This window comes from Fukomys damarensis, unplaced genomic scaffold (genome assembly GCF_012274545.1).
Source record: "Fukomys damarensis isolate Sample0158 unplaced genomic scaffold, DMR_v1.0_HiC HiC_scaffold_34, whole genome shotgun sequence".
Lineage (NCBI taxonomy): Eukaryota > Metazoa > Chordata > Mammalia > Rodentia > Bathyergidae > Fukomys > Fukomys damarensis.
The window spans coordinates 328,332-351,355 of record NW_022900946.1 but is presented as its reverse complement, the minus strand read 5'-3'; the positions used below and the strand labels follow the sequence as shown (position 1 = coordinate 351,355).

Here is a 23,024-nt window from a genome sequence, read left to right as displayed (position 1 = left end):
CCCCCCCCCCCGCCATGCTGGGATTACAGGCATGGACTACCATGCTCTGTAGGAATGGCTTTTTGGGGGGAGACATTCTTGGTCTTTGGGTCTTTTTTCCCCCTTCCTTGGGTCTTACGAATGCCACATTCGGAGCAATACCACCTTGGGTTTAATTGAAACCAAATCTGTGTCACTTAGCTCTGTGACTTTGAGTTACTGTATATTGGCTCTTGGCGATAATATTTTTTCCCAAGAGTGGGTGTAAAAGTGAAATGTTAGGTAAATTTAGATCAGTTCCTGACAAATTGATTTTGGAGACAATTGTAGGTGTCCAACGAGATCCTTAGTTTTTCCAATTGTTAAGTCTTCTTGGTCTCTTAATTTGTGGGTCTTTCCTTTGAGGCAGGGTCCTGCTATGGAGATCAGGCTGTCATTGAACTCCTGCAGCTCAGGAAAGTCCTGCCTCAGCCTCCAAAGTGCTGGGATTACAGGCATGTGCTCCCACGCCAGGCCTCCCCTGCTTTAAAATTGTAAGAAAACTAACTTGTCTTCAAATAGTGTGTCAAGAGGAAATTGTGCTTTGTTAGAAAGCAGTGAAATGTTGATTTTCTTGATCTGGAGGCTCCAGAATTTAAGGAATGTTGTACTGTTTAACTGTAAATTTTAGGGTGGCAGCTTAAACTAATGTAATTGTATTTTTGTTTTGCAGACTATACCCAACAAGCAACCCAAAGGTGAGTCATGTTTTGAGCTTCATAGTTTGTAGAAGTAAAGATTATATTAGGTCCTCCCCTCTTTTAAGGTAGCTTTCTGTGATACACTTTTTTTTTTCTTTTTTGTAGTTATGGGGCCTACCCAACCCAGCCTGGGCAGGGCTACTCCCAGCAGAGCAATCAGCCTTATGGACAGCAGAGTTACAGTGGTTATGGCCAGTCACCAGATGCTTCAGGCTATGGCCAGAGCAGCTACAGTTCTTCTTACGGACAGACTCAGAACAGTGAGTCCCTTAGTGGGTTATCCCGCCTCTTTCTGCCCTTTCTGAACGCTGCTTTTTTAAAAATCTGAACAATGCTAAAATGCTGAAACTTGACTCAACATATATAGCTCTTAAAACTTTATTGGAGTTTTAGCCCTTTCAAGAAAGCAAAAATGCTTATTGATTTGTGGTGGTTTCTTTTATTTTCTAGGCTTAGTTCTGTTGGATCCTTCATACCAAAAAAGAGGATATATTCCCTATGGGGAAAACAGTTTTATAGGCTTATTGTTATGACTTTGTTATGTGGTATTGGGAATTTAATCTAGGGCCTCTTGCATGCTAAGCAGATACTGTATACAGTGTCACTGAGCTTCATACCCAACCCATTATTGATTTTGAGACAGGAACTTGCAAAGTTGTTCAGGCTGGCTTTGAAGTTGAGATCCTCCTTTCTCAGCCTCTTAAGCAGTGACATGTCCCTCCCTCCCTGGTTCTTACATGGAGGAAATGATTTGCTTGAAAATGCTTGAAGTCAGGCTATTCTACCTCCTGTGATACATAAAGAGGTCCAGAAGTATAAATGATAATGGGTTGTCTTGTATATACTGTATGCATACCAGCACTTTAAAATGCACTTAAATAGAGATCTTTTGGGCTGTGATTAGTTGGCTCAGAGATGGCTTTTGGGTAGGTAAAATGAAATTGGAATCCTAGAATAAAATTAACATGTTATATTTGAAAAGTTTAAAAGAAGGGTAACTTGAGTGGTAAGATTTTTTTTAAGCCCATCTTTCAGTTATGGATGAACATTAGGTGGTATATCGTGTCTTTTTCAAGGGCCTTTTTTCTCCTTATAGACTTTGTGATTCCCTTTTTCTTTTCTTAATAGCAGGCTATAGCACTCAGTCAGCTCCCCAGGGTTATGGCTCTACTGGTGGCTATGGCAGTAGCCAGAGTTCCCAGTCGTCTTATGGGCAGCAGTCCTCTTACCCTGGCTATGGCCAGCAACCAGCTACAAGCAGCACCTCGGGAAGGTAAGGTGTTGAGGTCTGAGGCTGGAAAGATAAGGGGTAATTGATGGGTTGTTGTGGTAAAGAGTAGGGTAAAGTACAAGAAGGGATGTGTTGGGCATACATACTGTAGGATCATGATTTGGTTTTCTCCCCCCCCCAGTTATGGTAGCAGTTCTCAGAGCAGCAGCTATGGGCAGCCCCAGAGTGGGGGCTATGGCCAACAGTCTGGCTATGGTGGACAGCAACAGAGCTACGGACAGCAGCAAAGCTCCTATAATCCTCCTCAGGGCTATGGACAGCAGAACCAATACAACAGTGGCAGTGGAGGCGGAGGAGGGGGTGGTGGAGGTGAGAAGGCGTCTTCAACTGTCTCCTACTTTGTTTATATTTTGTTTGGGCCTAATCCTAAAAGTTGCTTCCTTGTTGCCTAGCTTTGTTATTCCTTTCTGACACTGTTCATCCATTTCATGCTGTATCATTCCCTATTCCCTCTTTAGTGCTGGGATTAAATCTGTGTTAAACACAGGCTCTGAAACTACATTTATATCCATCCTTTTTGTCTGTCTGTATGTTTGTTTCTTTGTTTATATTGGTATCAGGGATCAAACTCAGGACCTTGTGCTTGCACTGCAGGCAGCAGCACCACTGAGCTAAATCCCTGGTGTTTACCTTTTGTTTTTAAAGTATCTTTTCTTCTTTGACAGGAAACTATGGCCAAGATCAGTCCTCCATGAGTGGTGGCGGTGGTTATGGCAATCAGGACCAGAGTGGTGGTGGCGGTGGAGGCTACGGGGGAGGCCAACAGGACCGTGGGGGCCGAGGCAGGGGTGGTGGCGGTGGTTACAACCGCAGCAGTGGTGGCTATGAACCCAGAGGTCGTGGAGGTGGCCGTGGAGGCAGAGGCGGCATGGGGTAGGTGTCTCATGATGAGCCAGGGAGTATCTTTGGCGGGGAGTGTGGAGGGTTGCATGAATCTCCCCTGAAGCCAATCCCCAGTGCATGGTTAGTAGTCTTGTTTTCTGGGAATCTGTGAGGACTTTGATTTGTGGGCACTGGCTTTCTTTGTATATCCCCATTTTATTTTTGTGAGCTTGGGAGCTTGAATTTCTGTCCACACATCTGAATAGACATTTGGGTATTAATGCTTTTGTTTCCAAAGGAATATATGTAGTATGTATGGATTAGAGTCATTGATATCCTAGGCAAAAAATATGGAAGTGAAAGATTTCTTTCTTTGCAAGGGAAACCGATGATCCCACTCCTGGGAAAATAGTAGGGAAACTTGGTATGTGTTTTCCTATGTATCCTCCAAGGGAGTTGGTAATGGTTAACCTAACTTCAGCTTCTAGGAATTGGCTGCTCTTCCCGTATTCTATAGTCATTTGAATCCATGAGCTTGATTTGTATAGTTTGACCGATTTGTGATTTTGTGTGTGACTTGTGGTTTATGGGGTTGTTTGACTGAAGTGTGCAGTCCTTTGGGGCAAAATACTCCTTGACAGTGGGTGGTATCCCACCTATTTGTTCCACTGTCCGCCTTCCCCTGGTTAGTTAAAAGCAGCTTGTCCAACTGGATCTCCTCGCTGAAGTTGAGCCTTAGATTTGATTTAAAAATTTGTCAAATCTGTTGGTAAATATGAAGGACCCTACTCGCCCTTGAAAGGGGGAGGAGTATCAATGTTACACAATTTTTTGGGAAAAAGTAGGTTTTTAAAATTAGTTTGTGTATGGTAAGTATTCAGAGGTGGGTGGGGGCAATCTCAGTAATGTACAGAAAATAAGGAAAACTTGTTGTATGTTTAATGCAAAACTTGAAAAAGAAAAACAACTGTTATGTGACTGTTAACCTGCTCTGCATTTTATGTGCCACAGGTATGAAAGGTGACATTGCAAATACTCCGCTCTTCTCGCAGTGTAGAAGGGGTGACCCCGGGGAAGGGGGGGGTGATCGAACAGCTCAGTAGTTAGGGTAGGGCTTAGCTAAGTTTGTCTCGCTTTAAGGGGAAATTGCCTTTGGTTTTGACTTTTTACGGAATGGGGTTGGGTCTGCTTGCTGCTTTCAAAGCAAAACCACAAATCTGTGTTCAGGGCTACCCCAGCCTGGTGTGAAAATGTCTTCTGGGTACGTGGGGGGGTAGAGTTTTTAAACCAACTACTGGGTTGTCAACCATTCGCCACAAGAGGAAAAAAACATCTGCTACGTCGGAAGAACAGCCAAGGAAAATGGGTCGTTTTTTTCCCAAGAGGAAATAGATATATAACCTTTTAAAGCAAAATTCTTAACTGTGTCTGAGAAACTGCACACGTGTGTGTGACATGCTCAAAGGTCAGACAAGGGTCGGTCAGGAAGGGATGTATGTTAGTGGCCACTTGTATCTTTTTCCCAAAACACCTACCCATGTTTGGGTAATGTTAAAAAACAAAACAAAACACCCTTTTGTAGCCGTTGGAAGCTTCATGTCATTTCTTCTAACTTGTCTTCTCCAGCGGAAGTGACCGTGGTGGCTTCAATAAATTTGGTGGTAAGTGAACAGAGTTTCCAAAATTCCCAACTCCCGGCAATGCTTTGTCTGATTGTTCATTTGCAGATGTCTTAGCTTGTTAAGTGTCACAGGTTTTGAATTGTCCGTTACCACCTCTGGAAAGGGGTTGGGGAGGATGCTACCTGCTGCCAGATGTGTGCTAACCTGGAGGCAGGCAGGTTAAAAAGTATCTGTACCAGAGTGGTTTGACTTGTTTCATAGAGGTGTCTAGTAGGCCTCTTGACGGGTGTTGCCACACATATGTGGCACATAGTGACTACCATCATGAGAAACGAATGTGCTGGAACACGTACCAACTTGGCTTTTTAGGATCCTTTTGATCATTTATGTCCAAGGCTAGTGTGTGTGTGTATGTGTGTGATAACAATCTCCAAATGTTTGAATTCTGGGAGAAGGACATGAAATACTGCCTTGCCCCGAGGATGGTGAAGTTGGTATATATTCTTATGTTAAGTACTGAGTGGTGTCAATGCAACTCTCCTTACGTTCTGAACTTGATCACGTTCTGAACTTGAGCAAATAGAAACTAGCTCTGGAAAGGAAGGTGTGCACTACTACAAGAAAGGTTGGGAGCATGTGTGGCTCATGGGAAATAACCAGGTCTTAAACAGCACGAACTGAATTCATGGAAAAATGGCAAATTTGAGAAGTCTCCCAGTAAGCTGGAACTTTTCTGGTTTGGTTAACTAACAAGGTTTCTTGATTTGTCTCAACACTAAAGCCAAAGGCTTGGGTTCATGATTTAGGTGTCATTGTGTATGGGTACGATATTTACATATGACAAATTCAGATAAACATTGGTCAAAGATGGTCTCTTGAAAAAAAAGTAGAGGCTGCATTATGGAAATAAGATTTCTGGTCTGTTCCCTGGGACATGCTTTAAAATATGATAGCTATTAATGTTTTTTATTTTCATGTGGCTTTGGGGAAACAACATGGTTTAAAAAATGGTTTCTAAAGATAAAAATTACTTCACAAGGGATGTGTCTTTGGTGTTAAAGTTTGGAGAACTGGATGGATGCACATCACGTTGCTGGTGGTGAGCCTGTCTCTCGGGTGAGAGAACAGGGCCAAGCTCTGAGTTGGTTTGTTAACTGTAATGGGTCCTTTCCCATCCCCCGCCCAAGTCTGTGCTGAGGACATTTCCCAGCCCAGGCTGGGGGAGGCAGCATTTTCTGAAATATTGGACTTGTCCCCATGGGGACTGAAGTTACAGATCTTGAGAAAGGGGCCTGTGATTGCCCTAGCCTGTCTTTGATTTTCTCTAGGCAGGCCAAGAACAGGGTTTGGAGTGAGGCTGTGTGAACTTACCTGATATTTTGAAAGAATTTTAATGTAGTGTATTTTTTTTCCTTGTCCTTTGCAGTTGACTAACGGCTCTTTTCCTTGTTTTATTTTTTCTTTTTTTTCTTTTTTTTTTCTTTTTTTCTTTCTTTTTGTTTTTATGTCACTTAAGGCCCTCGGGACCAAGGATCACGTCATGATTCTGGTGAGTCCACTGATGGTATGAAAGAATGGCTGAAGTGGTATTTATACTTTATCAAGATGTTCTTTGAAACTGAAAAAGTAAAGTTAGAGGAGGGAAGAGAGCTTAGGGTAACTCTAGTTAGCAGTTCCTTAGATGAGTACTGTATGTATGGTATCAGAACTAACTTAAAAAGTCAGTTTCCTCAGCAAGTTAGTGGTCTGGGGTGAACCCAAGAGTGCATTTTTGACAAGGACCAGGTAGTGCTGATGCAACTGTCATTCACACTTCAGAGTTGTTGGTTTTAAGTAGTTTTTTAAAAATGTGGCTCATGTCCAAGAATAAAATCCATGAATGAAAGACTTGGTGACTCAGATAAAAGGGAATGAATGTTCTCTTTTGTTTGTATTCATGGCGGATTATTATATTCTAATCTAAAATAGTTTCTTACACTAAAGAATCTTTAATTGAAAATTAATGAACCACTAGTGTGCTTTCTTGTGATCTTGGGCAATTGACTCCTGGTCCCTATTAACCGTTAAGGTTTAACATGTTTCAAAGGGCAGTTGTAAAACTAAAATTTATGAAGGTGGCTGGTTTATAGACATTCCAGTAACAGAAGGGATACACATGAATTTCCCTTTGGTTGTCTAACCCAAATCCAAAATGATAACTGGATTGATACTTGAGTCCCTTAGAGATTTTTCCTTCCACAGATTAATAGTTGTTTTTCAAAGTTAGATTATTGAGTCACTTATTTTTACCTATGTCTTTTTTTTTTTTAATCTTTGTATTTCCTTTGCTCTTGAAATTCTCATTTCCTGTGTTCAACAAGCAGAACAGGATAATTCAGACAACAACACCATCTTTGTGCAAGGCCTGGGTGAGAACGTTACAATTGAATCTGTGGCTGATTACTTCAAGCAGATTGGCATTATCAAGGTATTTGTGTAGCAGAGTAGGTGCATTTGGGTTTCACACATTTAGTAAAAGTCTTTATTTTTAAGAGCACTATACTCAATTACCCTCCCTCCTTTAAAATTTTGAGCCAAGGTCTAGCTAAATTGCCTAGGCAGGACTTGAACTTGGAATGATTTTGCCTCAGTCTCCTTTAGTGCTGAGATCAGAGCTGTGTACCACACCTAGCTGAAAATAAGTGTTAATGGTTGCCAGCAGTAAAAACAGCATTCTTATCTGGGGTCAAACCCAAGAGTGCTCTGCTGAGCTTTTTACAGCTCAGCCCTTGCCTTCTTTATTCCTCAGCCCTTGCCTTCTTTATTCTATTTTGTTTTTTCAGGTACTGGGGATTAAATTCAGAACCTTCTGCATGCGAGGCAGGCATGGCACCACTGAACTAAATATCTGGCCCTTTTTTATACTAAATGATGACTTGCTAAGTTACCCAGGCTAGCCTGAAATTGCTGTCCTCTGTTGTAAACCTTTCTTTTTGAGACAAGGTTTTGCTTTGTAACCCAGGCTGGCCTTGATCTGGCAGTCCTCCTCCCTCAGCCTCCTGAGTGCTGGGATTATAGGTGTGTACCACAATATCTGGCTCAACCTCTTAAATGGGATTATAGGAGCTTGTCTCCACACTTGGCTAAAACAAGATTGTTGCCAGCTAATTTTGTTGAACTCTTTCATTTTTGAAGAGAAATCACACATGAGGTATGATTGGTATGGGAGTGACCTAAAACACAGCCTAGACTGATTTAATTTGGGTTACATGTGTGATAGGAAGAAGTTATTGGGGAGAGGGTAGCTAAAGTTTGTGGTAGGGCTCAGGTTCTGGAGGAGGTAGAGGGAAGGTAGTACACTGATTTCTGCATTCATAGGTTGAATCAACTTCATAATGAAAATACTTGGAGAAAGAAATTGTGTCTGTACTGAATTTGCCTGAGCCTTTTTTTCCCTCTTTGAGATAGGGTTTCACTATGTAGTTCAGGCTGACTTAAATTTACTGTGTAGCCCAGGCTGGTCTTGAATTTGAGATTCTCCTGCCTCAGATCAGCCTCATATGAGTGCTGGGATTTCAGGCATTTGCCATCATGTCTGGCTCAGACTCTTGTTCCTAAAAACACCATAGTGTAATGACTTGTGTTTACGTTGTAATTGCATATTACTAAGTAAGCTAGAGGTGATTTTTCTTTTTGTGGTGGTGGTGGTAGAGGTGGGTGGGATTCTGAGCCTTGTGCATGCTAGGCAAATGGCCTGCCATTGCCCTCCCTTCCCTCTCAATGGATGAAAGTGTTTGCTGGAGGATGTGTGTAGGCTATATGTATAATACAGGGTTTTGTTTTGTTTTTTTGTATTTTGGTATCAGGCATCAAACTTGTGACCTTGTGCTTGCAAGGCAGGCAGTGGCACCACTGAGCTAAATCCCTGGTACTGGGCTTTGTAATGTGAGGGATTTGAGCATAAGTGGGTTATGCAGAGTTAGGGGGACCTGGAAACAGTCCCATCTCCTGAGGATATCAAGGGATGACTGGTTTGTATCCTCTAAAATTGATATCTTCCTTTGATTTTTTCAGACCAATAAGAAAACTGGACAACCCATGATTAATTTGTACACAGATAGGGAAACTGGCAAGCTGAAGGGAGAGGCAACAGTCTCATTTGATGACCCCCCTTCTGCTAAAGCAGCTATTGATTGGTTTGATGGTAGGTATGAGAAAGGGTGGGGATGTGGGGTAGGGTATAATTAGCCTTAAGAGACAGCGTACACTTTGAGGGCCTTTGAGTCTTCTAGCACTTTCCTGAAATTTCAGTGTATAGTCTTTTCTTTTTTCTTTTCTTTGGTACTGGGTATCGAACTCTGGTCCTTGTGCTTTTAAGGTAGGAGGTGGAACCACTGAACTAAGTCCCCGGCCCATAGTCTCACTTTTGCTAATAGGTTAGAAACCTTTTCAGGAAGGCAATCTGTTAGATTGTGCTAAATGTTTCTTGATCTGTGGCTTTTGAATCAGAAGTGGCTTTTTTGTGGTTCTGGGATTGTATTAGGGCTTTACATATCCCAGCCTGAAAGTCTCTATTTTTTTAGGTAAAGAATTCTCTGGGAATCCTATAAAGGTCTCATTTGCTACCCGTCGAGCAGACTTCAATCGGGGTGGTGGCAATGGCCGAGGAGGCCGAGGGAGAGGAGGTAAGGAGCCTACTGCTGGTATGAAGAGCTGATGGGGACAGAGCCAGAGCCAAGGACTTCTGTGGAAAGAGTTACAGTGGCCAGACTCAGACCATGCTTACTCTGCCTCTACTAGGACCCATGGGCCGTGGAGGCTATGGAGGTGGTGGCAGTGGTGGTGGTGGCCGGGGAGGATTCCCCAGTGGAGGTGGTGGTGGTGGAGGACAGCAGCGAGCTGGGGACTGGAAGTGTCCTAATCCGTGAGTGAAACTTTTTTAATTGACTTACATGTGAGCCCACTGATAACGCAGTAGAACTGTGGATGTTTTCTGAACTAATGAATGTCAAGATGACATTTTTGGGCCAGGGATTTAGCTCAGTGGTGTCACCACCTGCCTTGCAAGTGCAAGGTCCTGAGTTTGATCCCAGCCCTCCCCCCCAGACCACATTATAAAAGGAATGGTTTAACTCAGGTTGGATAGTAATCCTTATCAGTGGGAGATAACTCTGTTCTAAGAATTCCAGTGGATGCCTGCACCTGAGTAGTAGTACCAAGCTTTGTGATACTGAGTCAGAGGATCTGATGACTGTATTGGCTAAATGGCTAGCATAGTATGTATACAGTGGGTATACTAGATAAAGGGATGGTTCGTGTTGTGGGAAGGACAGTAAGTAGATTGAGATTCTATTCTGCTACAGTTTAAAACTTACGGATTGGGCTGGGGATTTAGCTCAGTGGTTCTGCCTCCTGCCTCGCAAGTGGAAGGACCTGAGTTTGATCCCTGGTACCAAAAAAAAGAAAGGAATTGTTTCTGGGAGTTTTTATATTGAAACTGGTTGACTGATGGGAAACAAACCCCAGATAAGGGAGTACCCTTGTGGGAAAAGGTAATGGAGTGGGTTTGATAATTGTAGCTGGATTTCTGGCTATGTTTTTGAGAAACCTTTCTTTGGAATTTTCCTATAATTCTGTCTTTCCCTTAGTACGTGTGAGAACATGAACTTCTCTTGGAGAAATGAATGCAACCAGTGTAAGGCTCCTAAACCAGATGGCCCAGGAGGGGGTCCAGGAGGTTCCCATATGGGTAAGAAAAGTGCTGGTTTTGAGGGATTGGGACCAAATAACTTAAGACATTTTTTGTATAGGGCTGGGACTAGAACCTAGGGCTCTTTCACCAAGTGCCAGCCCTATTTTACATTTTATGTTGTTTTTTAACTTTAATCTCTAGTGCTGGAGATTGAATGTAGGGCTTTCACACTGAGCTACATACCCACTCCTTTATTTTTTTTATTGAGAGTCCGTTTGGTACCAGGAATTGAACTCAGGACCTTGTGCTTTCTAGGTAGGCTCTGTGCCTCCTGAGTTACATCCCTGGCTCCTGAGAACAGTTTTTTAAGTTACCCAGGGTACACTGGAACCTGGAATCTTCTTTACTCAGCCTTCCAGAATGCTAGGATTATAGGCACACACACATCCACCACTTCTGGTTAATGCTTAGTTTTTGAGCAGGGAGGCTACTGGAGAGGTAGGATTATGGAGATCTGATATGTATGTTTTGTCCTAGGGGGTAACTATGGAGATGATCGTCGTGGTGGCAGAGGAGGCTATGATCGGGGTGGCTACCGGGGCCGTGGTGGTGATCGCGGGGGCTTCCGAGGTGGCCGGGGCGGTGGGGACAGAGGCGGCTTTGGCCCTGGCAAGATGGATTCCAGGTAAGATTGTAAATCAAAATAAAAAATAGAGCAGTTGAATAGAGGACATGGGGTAGCAGAGCTTTGAGAAAGTGTTTTCTTTGGATGTATAGCAGGAAAGATGGGAAGGAACTGGGCGGTAAACTTAATTGGGTGGTGAGGGGAGAGGAAAGGAAGATAGGAACTAGTCTACTTTAGAAGTACAGGAAGGAGGGTGGTGGTCGAGAGGTTGGTAAATCAAATTAATGTCTTGTTTTCTTTCCCTTCTGCAGGGGTGAGCACAGACAGGATCGCAGGGAGAGGCCGTATTAGTCTGGCTCTGAAAGTTTGGAACAACTTTTATTCCCTGTACCCAGTGTTACCCTTGTTATTTTGTAACCTTCCAACTCCTGATCCACCCATGGATTTTTTGTGTCGGACTACGTAATTGTAACCATACCTCTGGTTCTCATTAAAAACCATCGTTTTAGTTAAAAGTTTGTTCCGCTTTACCCTCTTCACTTTCCTGGAGGATTGATGTCCACTTCAACAATATGAATTTTCCTCTTTGAGATCATCTCTCATAGCAGGAATTGGAATAATTTTGTTTCTGCCCAGCAAGGAATGAAATGTTTGATATTTGATCCAGGGGGGAAAAGGACAAGAGGTGTCCTTAAGAGTAGAGATTACTTAAATCATAGCAAAATTGGCGGTGTAAATGGGATAAACAATAGACATGATGTCATGAGTGTTAACCTCATATTTGCCCTTTCGTTTGGGAGTTTTATCACATTTATTTAGGTGTTCTTTACTGTTTGTAGCAATTTCACCTTTTTTGGTACTGGGGATTGAATTCTACCTTGTGCTTCAGAGGCAGCACTACTGAGCTAAATTCCTGGCCTATAATTTTGCCTTTTTAAGAATTTATGTTTTTTTTTTTTTTGGTACCAGGGATCAAACTCTGGTCCTTGTGCTTGGAAAGCAGGCAGTGGAACCACTGAGCTAAATCCCCAGCCCCATTTATGGGTGTTTTGAAGCTGTTTTTTTTTTTTGAGACTGGGTCTCACTAGGTAGTTGAGACTGACCTGGAACTCACTATGCAGCCCACGCTGGTCTCGAACTCACAGCAATCCTCCTGCGTCAGCCTCCCGAGTGCTGGGATTACAGGAGTATGCCACCACGCCTGGCTGTTTTTTGTTTTTTTGTTTTTTTCGGTTGCGGGGGCTGGATTCAAATCTATCAGAGGGCACATGGCAAGCCAAGTTGGGTCTCATATGGAAGAGATAACTTGAGTACCTACTTCGGGCCACTACTTAGTATCATGGAGATTGGATTGTCGTGATCTAACCCTGAACCCTGGGAGAGAGACCAGGCCATGCACTTTGCAGGCTGAAAGTCATGTGTGTCAGTTGCCGGTTGCTCTCAGAATCAAAGTAGAAGTCAGGATTCAGTTCTGATTTCATATCGGCATTTTCATCCCAAAACCATTGTTCAGGATGTCTTATTCCAGTTTATAGTACTAAATAGGATGCTTACTGGGAGAAAGGATGAGTAGAAGAGGTTGAGAAAGGGGAAGATTACTGTAAGAGGAGGAGAGTGCTGCCTGGTTTGAGGGGATAGGGCTTGGATTGGTACCTGCTGTTTTCCTGACCCCCAAGACTTGCTTTCCTTTCACTTGTAAAATTGAGTTTAGTAAACTTGTCCATACCTGCCAACCACTTGTATGACACAAACTTTACAGAACTGAGAATCAGGCTAGGTTTGTTGGCACACTGGGGAGATGGAGATAGGGTTGCTGAGAGTTTGAGACTGTCTCAAAAAACTGACAAACTTGAAGATCATTTCCAAGACAAAGGTGATTTTGTGTTTTGGTGATGCTGGGAAGCAAGCTCCGTGCCTCCTGCGTGGCTAGGCTGTTGCTCCTATCACGGATGTGTACCACATCTCCACCCAGAGAGAGTTTTGACAGTGACACTTCATAATGCAGTTTGTAAGACAAGTGCCACAGCTTGCAAATAAGCCTGAGATTTGTAGTTGGGAAATGTTTTCCATGTTGGCAGTTTTTAAACCTCTTCCCCCTCCCGGTAGAAATTAAATTTTTTTGTACTAGGAATTGAACTCAGAACTTTACACTTCATAGGTGTCGTGCAGCTGAGCTACATCTTTTTTTTTTTTTTTTTTTTGAGGCGGTCTTTATTTTCAGTACTGGGGATCAAACTTGGGACCTTGTGCCTGGGTGGTGGGCTCAGTGCCACCTGAGCTAAATCCCCAGCCCAGTGTCCCTTTTTAGCTCAGGCTGGTCTTTAACTCACTGTAGGGCAGGCTGGCCTTGAATTCTTGGTGATCCTCTTCAGCCTCAAGAGTACTGAGATTACAGGCATACCCCACCATGCCTGGCTCTTAATTTTTGGGGGGTGGGAGGGCTGGAAGTTGAACTAAGGACCTTGGCACTTGGCAGGCATTGGCAGGCAGTCATGGTGCCACTGAGCTGTGTCCCTGGCTCTTCAGAAGTTTTTTTCTGAAGTTTGTTTTCTGTGGGAGTTTCGTTTCGTCTTCAGGTTTCTGATGATTGAGGCAGGTAAACCTTACCCTACTTAAAGCTTTACTCTCCCCTGTGGCAGGACCCCTCCCCCCCCACACCAGGACTCCAACTCTGCATCTTGTGCTTGCCAGGCTGGTGCGGCACCACTGAGCTAAATCCCCAACCCCTTGTTTTGGAAGTGTTAAAGAGTAGGTTCAGAGTAGCCCTGGCTACTCTGTTTTCTCTCAGTTAATTGAACTTTGAACAAATGAGAACTCATATTTACAGCAGAGGCCCTTTTCCATCTGCATTTACTGCCTGAGCCTCCCAAGTTCTAGATGACTGGTGTGTGTCAGCATACTTGGCTTCTGGCATGCGTGTGCAGTAAGTTTTTAGGTATCAGGGATCGAACTCCGGTCCTTGTTCTTGGGAGGCAGGCAGGCAGCAGAGCTGCTGAGCTAAATCCCTGGCCCCCTACTGGTATTTTTAAAAAAGTGTTACTGGGTTTGAACCTAAGCTTTGTACTGAGCTATATCTCCAGGCCCCCTTTTATAATTTTTTCTTTTTTTTTTTTTTCTTTTGGAGATGGTCTCTCTATGTAGTTGAGACTGACCTGGAACTCACCATGTAGCCCAGGTTGGTCTTGAACTCACAGCAATTCTCCTGCCTCAGCCTCCCAAGTGCTGGGATTACAGGTGTGCGCCGCCACTCCTGGCTCACCCCTTTTATAATTTTGAGACAGCCTTGCTAAATTAAGTTGCGCAGGCTGACCTAGAACTTGTGATTTCTTGCTTCAGCAGAGTGCTGAGTTACAGGTGTGCACTAGCGCACCTGGCTTCCAGCCATCTAGTTATTGAAAACTGCTTTTGTGTTTTAATTTTTGAGACAGTTTTGTTAAGTTGCTTAGGCTGATCTGGAGCATGTGATCTGTCTCCTGGGTAGCTGGAATTCAGGTGTGTGATACTGTGCCTGGATGCTTTTTTTGTGTGTGTGTGCTGGGGCATTGAACTCGGGCCCTTGTACTTGTGAGGCAGGCGGCAAAACCACTGAGCCAAATCCCCAGCCCCTGGCTGCATTCTTTATTAATTTCTGATGCTCATGATTGAACCCAGACCCTCACATGCCAGACACCTGGTCTACCATTAAACTACATGCGTAACATTTCATTCTGCCACTTTTCTGCAGAAAATGGGGAGTCCTGTGTACGCCCCAGGCTGGCCTTGAACTCCTGGGCTCTAGCAGTCTTCAGTCTTAGAGTATCTGTAACTGTAGGCACCTTGCTTTTATGCCTGGCAGCAGTTCAGATTCTCTGGATTTTTTTGAAGTGCTCTCACCATATGGTTGAGTTTGGCCTTGAACCTAATGTGTAACCCAGGCTGGCCTGAAGGTTGGTTCTCTTGTGTCAGCCTCGTGTATTACATGCATGAGCCCCCACGCTTGGCTTCAGTTTGCGTTCTTCCAATTTTAGCGTATATGCTGCTGAAGTGAGCACTCAGTTTGCATCCTTGAAGCACTCCGTGTCCCTCCCACTTACTGAGAATGGAAAAAATGAGGGTGATTGTGAGTAGGGTGAGGTGCTGCAGGTCTGTTGGCCACCTCCCTTAGTTTAGTTATGGTTCTTTTCAGCTTTTCCTCTGTCACAAGCAGGGCCTGACTAGGTTTCAGTAGCTTAGGTGGAGGGCTGAGTTGTCAGTATCAGACCAGGAGTTCTCAGGAGACTACGCACTGATTCTACCTTTTGATATGTGTCAACGCTTCCAGCCTCATTCTCCAAACTTGTCATTGATAGTGACATTTATGGGATACAGTGTGATGTTTTTGATACATGTATGCATCATGTAGTGATTAAATTTCACCTCATGGCTGGGCATGGTGGCGCATGCCTGTAATTGCAGCACTTGGGAGGCTGAGGCAGGAGCATCGCTGTGAGTTTGAGACCATCCTGGGCTACATAGTTCCAAGTCAGTCTCAACTGTGTAGTGAGACCCTGTCTCAAAAAAAAATTTTTTTTTTCACCTCATATACTTTGAGAACATTTATAATCCATTCGTAGCAATTTTGAAATACATGGTCCATTGTTTTGTGGTACCGGGGAGTAAACCCAGAGACTCCTGCATACATACTGAGCTTGGCTCTACTACTGAGTTACTCTCCCAGCTGTATAGTCCTGATGCTGTACAGGACATCACCGGCACTCCTGAATGAGACGTCATACCTTTAACTGGCGTCACCTTTTTACTTGTCCCTCCCCTGCACCAGCTTCCCCTATTTGACTGAGTTTTGTATCTTTAGCTTGCTTCTTAGATTCCATGTATAAATGACATCATGTGCCAAGTTGTCTTTTTGTGCCTGGCTTGTCATTTAGCATGTCTTAGATTCGGTGATAATATTTCATTATGGATATACAGTGTTTTAACAGTAATCTGTTAATGGGTATTTAGGTTTTCATGTTTTGGCTATTGTGAGGTGGGGGTTTTTTTGGGGGGTGGGAACGGGGATTGAACTTGGGACCTTGTCTTTGCAAGGCAGGCAGCAGAACCACTGAGCTAAATCCCCAGCCCTTGCTATTGTGAATAGTGTTACAGTAAAGATGGGAATGTGGACATCTTTGGTATTGACCTTGAGATAGGAAATTAAGAGTCTTACTACTGAATATCATTGAACTCACTGGATAGTCCAAGCTGGCCTCAAGCTTGCAGTGATCTTCCTGCCTCAGCCTGCTGAATGCCAGCCTACGGCATGTGCCACCATCCCCAGCCAAAAAGTTCTTAATTTTGAGACAGGGTCTTGCTAAGTTGCCCAGCCTGGGTTTGGACTCACGATCCTGCCTCAGCTGTCCCAGTAGTTGGTATTACAGGATATTGACAGGAATAGACTTGAGGAAGAAAGCAGGTAATTTATGAGCAGAGATTTCAATCCAGAAGACACGGTGCCCTCTGCTGATAGTGTTCTCGTTCCTTGGATTGTGGCCTTAGTCCAGAATTGTGGGAGAGCTCCTTCAACTTGGAAACAGTGAGAGGCACCAGGGGAGCTGGAGATGGGGAAGGAGATTTCAGGAAGTGCTGTGCCAGTGAGGGCTTGCTGTGAACAGTCCGAGGATAGGAGGCCGGAAGTGGGGCGAAGGTAAGCTTGGAGAGCGGGTGGCATCTTGCCTACACACGCCTCGCCGAGGGATGGCAGTGTTGTGCAGCTGAAGATTCTGTAGCTGTTCCCTGTGCTTGGGGCTTGACTGCAATCCTGGAGTAGGGACATTCTGATTCTGGGCTGACAGGCTTTGTTCTCACTTTCTAGAAGTTGAGGGAAAGCTGGCCTATCCAGTTTAGTGTGTCCCTGAATAAAAGACAAATCGCTATCCATGTGGGGAGGCTTCTGCAAACTTGTCAGTCTCAGATGGCTGGAACCAAATCATCTCTAAGTTGAATATACACATTGAGTGTCCTCACCTGAGATTCTTTGAGCTAGGTAATGTTTTGTGTTTGTTACTTTCCAGTTTTAAAAGTACTTGAGCATGGAATTTGCTTATGCTTCATAGATACCCTGCACATAAAACCTGAAGGTGATTTTTAGCTGAAGTTCTTACTCAGATTTACTTTTCTTCTGATTCACTGACACATTAATCTGGACATCACGTGCCATGATAATGGCTTTTCAGTGGCTGGCTATAAAAACTCCAGCACCTCATTAAGGACAGTCCTGATGATACTAATTTGGCCATTTTCATCCACCTTACATTATTTCAGGACAGCCAACTCACCTTTCTCTTATAGTTATTCTTGGGTGTGGTGTAAGACTGCACAAGATGAAGGGTGGGCTTCTTTTTAGTGTTGACATCAGAGTATGTCCATCTTACCTTGCCTACCAGCCGTGGCCAGCCTTTGCTGATCAGGAGGAATGCCTTCCTCATCTGGGTCTTGGCCTTTGCATTTTCTTTTTTTTTTTTTTCCCTTGGTACCAGGAATTGAACTCAGGGCCTTGCCCTTGCCTCTTGATAGGTAGGTGCTGTACTGCTGAGCTATATCCCTAGCCCCTATATAGTACCTGAGGGTTCAACCTTGAGTGTGACAGTCCTAAGGGTTTTTACAAAAATCTGTATCTTAGTGGTGGTAAGTTCATTAAAAAGCTCATTTAAAAAAGTTCAGAAAAACAAGTTCATAAAAGATCTATGGATGGGAGAGCTTGATGCAAACCCAGAGCCAGAGACGGGCTGTAGAGAAGCTTCTCCTTAATCTGAAGGTGATTTTTAGTGTGTGTTTGGACAAGTCAGGTACAGAAATTTCCATTTGTCGTGGTAGTGCTTAAAAAGCATTTTGGCCACTGATGCAGCTTAGTGGTGCTGCGCCTGCTTGGCAAGTGCAAGGGTCCTGAGTTTGATCTCCACTATACCACCCCCACCAAAAAAACCCAAGCATTTTGGATTTTTTTTTTTTTTTTGGTACCAGGGATTGAACTTGGGACCTTCTGTTTGTGAGGCAGGTGGCAGAACCACTGAGCTGAGTCCCTGGTGCCCCCAGTTTGGATTTTTTGGTTAGGGATTTTCAAATTGTACATATACATAAATACTATACCGTATATTATCTGGTAGGCCAGAGTCACGTGCGTGTATGTTTATATGTATAGATAAGTGCATGACAGGCATGTGTAAACATGACTCACTTGCTGATCTTGTTAGAGCGTGGATTCTGGCTCTGTGAGTTAACAGGGACTCTGGGGTAGTGATGCCATGGAGTGTGGTAGAGGCTCTGTTCTTGCTTGTTCTCCCCATTCCGCCCTGAAGGGCAATTTTGTACAAAGCTTTCTATATAAATAGTGCATAGAAGGTAAGAAAGCAAAATTGGCACATGCGTTTTTGCAATTAGCATAGCATAACCAATACTAGCTTCTGTTCTGCTTGTTCTGCATCTGTGTGTGTGTGTGTGTGTGTGTGTGTGTGTGTGTGTGTGTGTGTGTGTGTTTTAGAGGGCAGGTAGGAGTTTATTTTATGGTACTTGGGACTGAACCCAGGATCTTCTTGCTGAGTTTCATCTGTTGTCTTCTCCCCACTTTGAGTTTTTATTTTGAGACAGGGTCCTGATAAGTTGCTCAGTTGCCCGAGGTAGGTTTCAACTTGAGATTCTCCTGCCTCACTCTCCCAGAGTACTGGGGTTACGGGCATGTACCACTGTACCTGGCTTCTTCTGAGTCTTAATGAAGCTTGAGTGGAAGATTTAAGCAAGAAATTTGTATGTTTTCTGATGTGGGGCACAGTACAACAGAAACTATCTCAAGCTTTATTTACTCTTAGTTTTTTGAATGAGGTACCTGTCGGGCACACAGCAGCTGGACACCATTGGCAAATTCAAAAATCTAAGGAGTCAGATCAACCTATTTATTATTGACCACCACTCAATAAAACCTGGCTACCAGCCTGGGTTTTGAGGTGGGGCCGAGGTTATGCTTCTATTTCCACAGGTTGCGAGAAGTTTTGGGTCCCGACTCCAGACATAAAATTGAAAAATGAGCCAGAAACGAAAGTTTGATACTCTGGGAATCACAAACGACACGGAACACATGCATATTGACCGTCCAGAGGTTCATGTGACTTCTGTGAACTCAACGTGCTCCACTGCCTACCTGGGGCCAAATTAAAAAGTTAACTGATGAAGGCCAACGAGTGGTTCAACAATCAGGACAACCAGTTACATCGATCGCTTTGTTTTTGGCTATGCTATCTTTAATTACTACACAGGTTAGTGGAAAAATTATACTTATTGGGCTTACATTCCGAATCTACCCTTAAACAGGATTGTTACTTGGAGGGATTATACCATCGCCATGGATGTAAATGATTCCATCTGGGTGCCAGGCCCCTATGATGATCGTGGCCCTTTTAGGCCAGGGAGGGAAGGAAGGATAATTAAAAGTTACACTGTTGGAGCAGAAGGTTTACCTACTTGTATTGGATATGAAGAACATTTTCTTAAAATTGTCCCCCAGGCATGGCTTTCAGTGGTTCAGAATGACCTCAAGAATGTTGCTCCTAAAAGATTCTTTTAAAGCCGGGTGTGGTGGCCCACGCCTGTAATCCCAGCATTCGGGAGGTTGAGGCAGGAGGATCGCTGTGAGTTTGAGACCAGCCTGGACTACATAGTGAGTTCCAGGTCAGTCTCAACTACATAGTGAGACCCTGTCTCAAAAAAACAAAACAAAACAAAGATTCTTTTAAGTGTTGAAGGGTTTAATAAAATTAATTCAACCAAACAAACTAGTCGTCCTGATCTTCCACCACCTTGCCGTGCACCCATTGTTAATCATCTCAGTGATTGGGTCCATTGGACTCAGTGCAGAGGTGAAACTGCTCGAGTCTTACTTGATATTTCCAATGGAAGTGTCATTGATTGGAGTCCTGTGGGCTCTGCTCGAGCAAAGGGGTGTGGCTGTGATCTCAGATGGCACCGAGAGAATCGAATGATCACTCCTAATAGTGAAGGAAATAAGTCAATCGTGTGGCATGGAGGCGGGTTTGCCACATCTAGCCTACATTTGCCCTTTCAACCTATGCAGTTTCATCTTTGGAAGGTGGGGGCTGCCCTTAAACCCTTAAGAGCATGGAAAGGTAATATATGGAAAAATCAAACTAATAATCATAGTCAGTTATCTTTCATGGTAAATGAAACCAGCTATAGTCAGACCTGTGTTCACCTTCCTTTTGTGTTCATGAATGGGACTGCTACCTGGAATAAAAACAGTGGGGTTGGTAACTTGTGTCAGTTCCTTTTTTACCTGTATAAATCATACTATAATGTTTAATACAAGCTCTCATAGTCTTCATATTCTAAAGGCAAGAGCAGGCGTATGTCTACCTGTACCTATGACTAGACGATGGCAGGATTCTCCTTCTAGCTTGATGCTACAACACATTCTTAAAGGACTCCTGAAAAGGTCCAAGAGGGTGATCGAGCGGATTGGTGCAGCCGTCCTCGGACTGACAGCTATTACAGCCACGGCGGCAACTGCTGGAGTTGCTCTCCATCAAGCTATACAGACTCCTGAGTTTGCCCAGGACTGGCCTGCAGAGTCAGAAAAATTGTGGACATCACAACGTCAGATTGATAATGAACTTTCTAGCCAACTTGCTGACCTGCTGTAATGGTGGGCGATCAAATTGTTAGTTTACAGCGCTAGATTCAGTTGCGCTGAGGTTGGAATGTATCCACCTTTTGTGTGACTCCTATTCCTTATAAGGAAACTGTATTTCCTTGGGAAAAGGTTAACAAACATCTGCTTAATCACGGGAATATATCTTACGAGATTTGGGAATTACGAAACCAAATTAGGGAGACTTAGCAAGAACAATTGGAGTTAATTGGCGGAACTGATCTTGCACAAAGTGTAATCGATGTCAGGATCTAAATCCTCTCTAAGGCTGTGATAGGATCCCCTATAGGATTGTTATTAATATTCATATGTATTTGTGTTGTTTTCTGGATAGCCTGGGGAAGACTCTGGCGTCAGCAAGGACTAGCCTCTTGACAAGCCGCTGTATTTCCTTTGATGCTGCAGGAAATGAAGCAAAAACGAAACGGGGAAGTGTAGAGGAGAGGGTTACATTGTGACTCAGATTGGAGTAGGAACTGCAGCTGTGGTTCTGCACATGGAGCCACAACTCAGAAGGTCAAGGCTGCCAACAGTCTTGAGAACCATCCGATAACATTCTGGGAACAGTCTGTTTCAAGAAAGTATATGAATAGCTAGAACCAGGTGTTTATAAAAAAATATTTTTTAATGCTTTGCTATAGATAAATCTGTAAGGCACTAACTTAACTGTTTATTCTCGTGGAAGTATTGTGCCGGTATCTAATAACAACCGAGGTTGGTGAGAGTTGGCTGCTGCTTGCCTGTGAGAGCTTCAGCCCTTTACTCCTTGGGCAAAACTGCATCCCTGCTGTCTGGCTGTCCTTCGCGTCCTGACGACAACAGTTTTCAGACGTTGTTTACACCTCTGTGACTTTTTTGCTGGGTCATCTGGGATGCAGAGGGAGCCTTTGGATAGGACTGGGATGTGGAAAACTTCTGTGTGGGTCCAGTGAGGACTGGGGCAGTCTGCTAGGTGTATAGCACAACGGTACCATACAAACTGAGCTGCCCCCCTTTGTTGAGTGTCTCCGAAAGCCAGTTCTGGATCTTGGCAGAGTATCGCCCTCTTGACATGCTCAGTCCTGGTCTTCCAGCTGTTTCTATATTCTTTCGTGTTTCTTCAGCTGTAAGGTACTGGATATGGTGGGGACCACCTGGACTGGGCCAGGCCTCCTGACAGAACTAAACCACCACCAGGACTGGGAGTAGCAGGATGAGCCTCGGTGGTGGGTACAGAATAGCACTGGTGCTCAGTGGCTGTTCTAAGGCTTTGGAGAGTTAGGAACAGGAGCTTGACTTCAGATGTACTTGTCGTGGGCCCAGTTGCTGTTAATTGATTAACCATGCCCTGTTATTCCTCCTGTGCAGAGGGAATGCTGAGGCACCAACTGTCTTCTAGCTAGCGAAAGATGGAGCTGGGATTTGAAAATTATTGTTTTGGGGCCGGAGGTTTAGCTCAATGGCACCACTGCCTGCCTGGCAAGTACAACATCCTGAGTTAAGTCCCAGGTTCCGCACACACACACACACAAAACAACTTTGTAGAGCTTTACTCTTAAGAATTTATTTATTTATTTATTTTTTTAGTACCAGGGATTGAACTTGGGTCTTTGAGCTTGCAAGGCAGGCGGCAGAACCACTGAGCTAAATCCCCAGCCCTTTTTTCTTTTCTTTTCTTTTTTTTTTGTTTTTGTTTTGAGACAGTCTCATAACATAGTTGAGACTGACCTGGAACTCGCTATGTTAGCCCAGGCTGGTCTCGAACTCACAGTGATCCTCCTACCTCAGCCTCCCGAGTGCTGGGATTACAGGCGTGCACCACCACGCCCGGTTTCCTTTTTTCATTTTTTTGAGACAAGGTCCCACTAGCTCAGGCTGGCCTCAAGTTCTCAGAGATTTTCCTGCCATAATCTCCCTAGTGCTGAGATTATATGCATGTGCTGCTGCTATGCCTAGTTCGTTGACTGGTCTGTGCCAAGAATCTGAGGAGACTTCTGATAGAACTGAGCCCCCCCACCGTTGTAGTCAGGGTTTTGGCAAGGGAATACATTTAATATAGGACATAATTTATAGGATTATTTTATATTTACCCAAAAAGATACAGAGGAGAGCAATAGATTAGCCACACCCTGGAGGCCAAAAGAATCTAGCCAAGGGTCTGGATCCCACAGCCATGTCCCACAGCTAAAGGCCTAGAGTACAAGGCAATGTCCTCCGCAAGTCCAGCCAGTGGCCTAGAGCCCACGGCAGTGTCTCATGCTTGTGATTATTGAGGTTCTGCACCCGGAAGGTCCAAAGGCCAGCGGTGGAAGCCAGAAAACCTACACCAGTGAGATGAAGGATTGGTGCCACCAGGTTGAGGTCTCTACTGTAAGACTTAAGTCTCACTTTTACTCCTGGAGCGTGAACAGCCAAGAGGCTTCCACGATGCTGGGCTCAGAAGCTCAGCGAGGCTCCAGGAGCTTGTCGGACAGCAAGAGTCACTCAGGAAGGAACACACCAGGCACGTTGGCAAATAGACCTTTATTAGTCTGGCCAGACGGCACTCCCCAAGCCAAGTAGCTCAGAGAGGCGGCTAGCTCAGAAACAGAGGCCATTTTATATAGGGCTATGGGGGGGGGG

The 23,024-nt window shown here is 44.2% G+C and overlaps 1 protein-coding gene across 2 annotated transcripts in view; it reads left to right on the top strand.

Moving 5' to 3' along the window:
- Fus (FUS RNA binding protein) overlaps positions 1-11,265 on the top strand; it is a 12,781-nt gene extending 1,516 nt beyond the window's left edge. Inside the window, exons 2-15 of one of the 2 annotated variants that reach the window (XM_010617453.2) lie at positions 692-716; positions 825-979; positions 1,851-1,992; positions 2,132-2,319; positions 2,676-2,883; positions 4,459-4,493; positions 5,971-6,003; positions 6,818-6,921; positions 8,508-8,637; positions 9,017-9,118; positions 9,234-9,357; positions 10,082-10,182; positions 10,663-10,810; positions 11,062-11,265. In XM_010617453.2, coding sequence (XP_010615755.1) covers positions 692-716; positions 825-979; positions 1,851-1,992; positions 2,132-2,319; positions 2,676-2,883; positions 4,459-4,493; positions 5,971-6,003; positions 6,818-6,921; positions 8,508-8,637; positions 9,017-9,118; positions 9,234-9,357; positions 10,082-10,182; positions 10,663-10,810; positions 11,062-11,101 — 1,535 coding nt within the window. In that variant the 3' untranslated portion in view covers positions 11,102-11,265. Of the gene's footprint in view, positions 1-691; positions 717-824; positions 980-1,847; positions 1,993-2,131; positions 2,320-2,675; positions 2,884-4,458; positions 4,494-5,970; positions 6,004-6,817; positions 6,922-8,507; positions 8,638-9,016; positions 9,119-9,233; positions 9,358-10,081; positions 10,183-10,662; positions 10,811-11,061 lie in introns of both variants that reach the window. The other variant, XM_010617452.2, reaches the window with a different exon arrangement.
- The last annotated feature ends 11,759 nt before the right edge of the window (positions 11,266-23,024 follow it).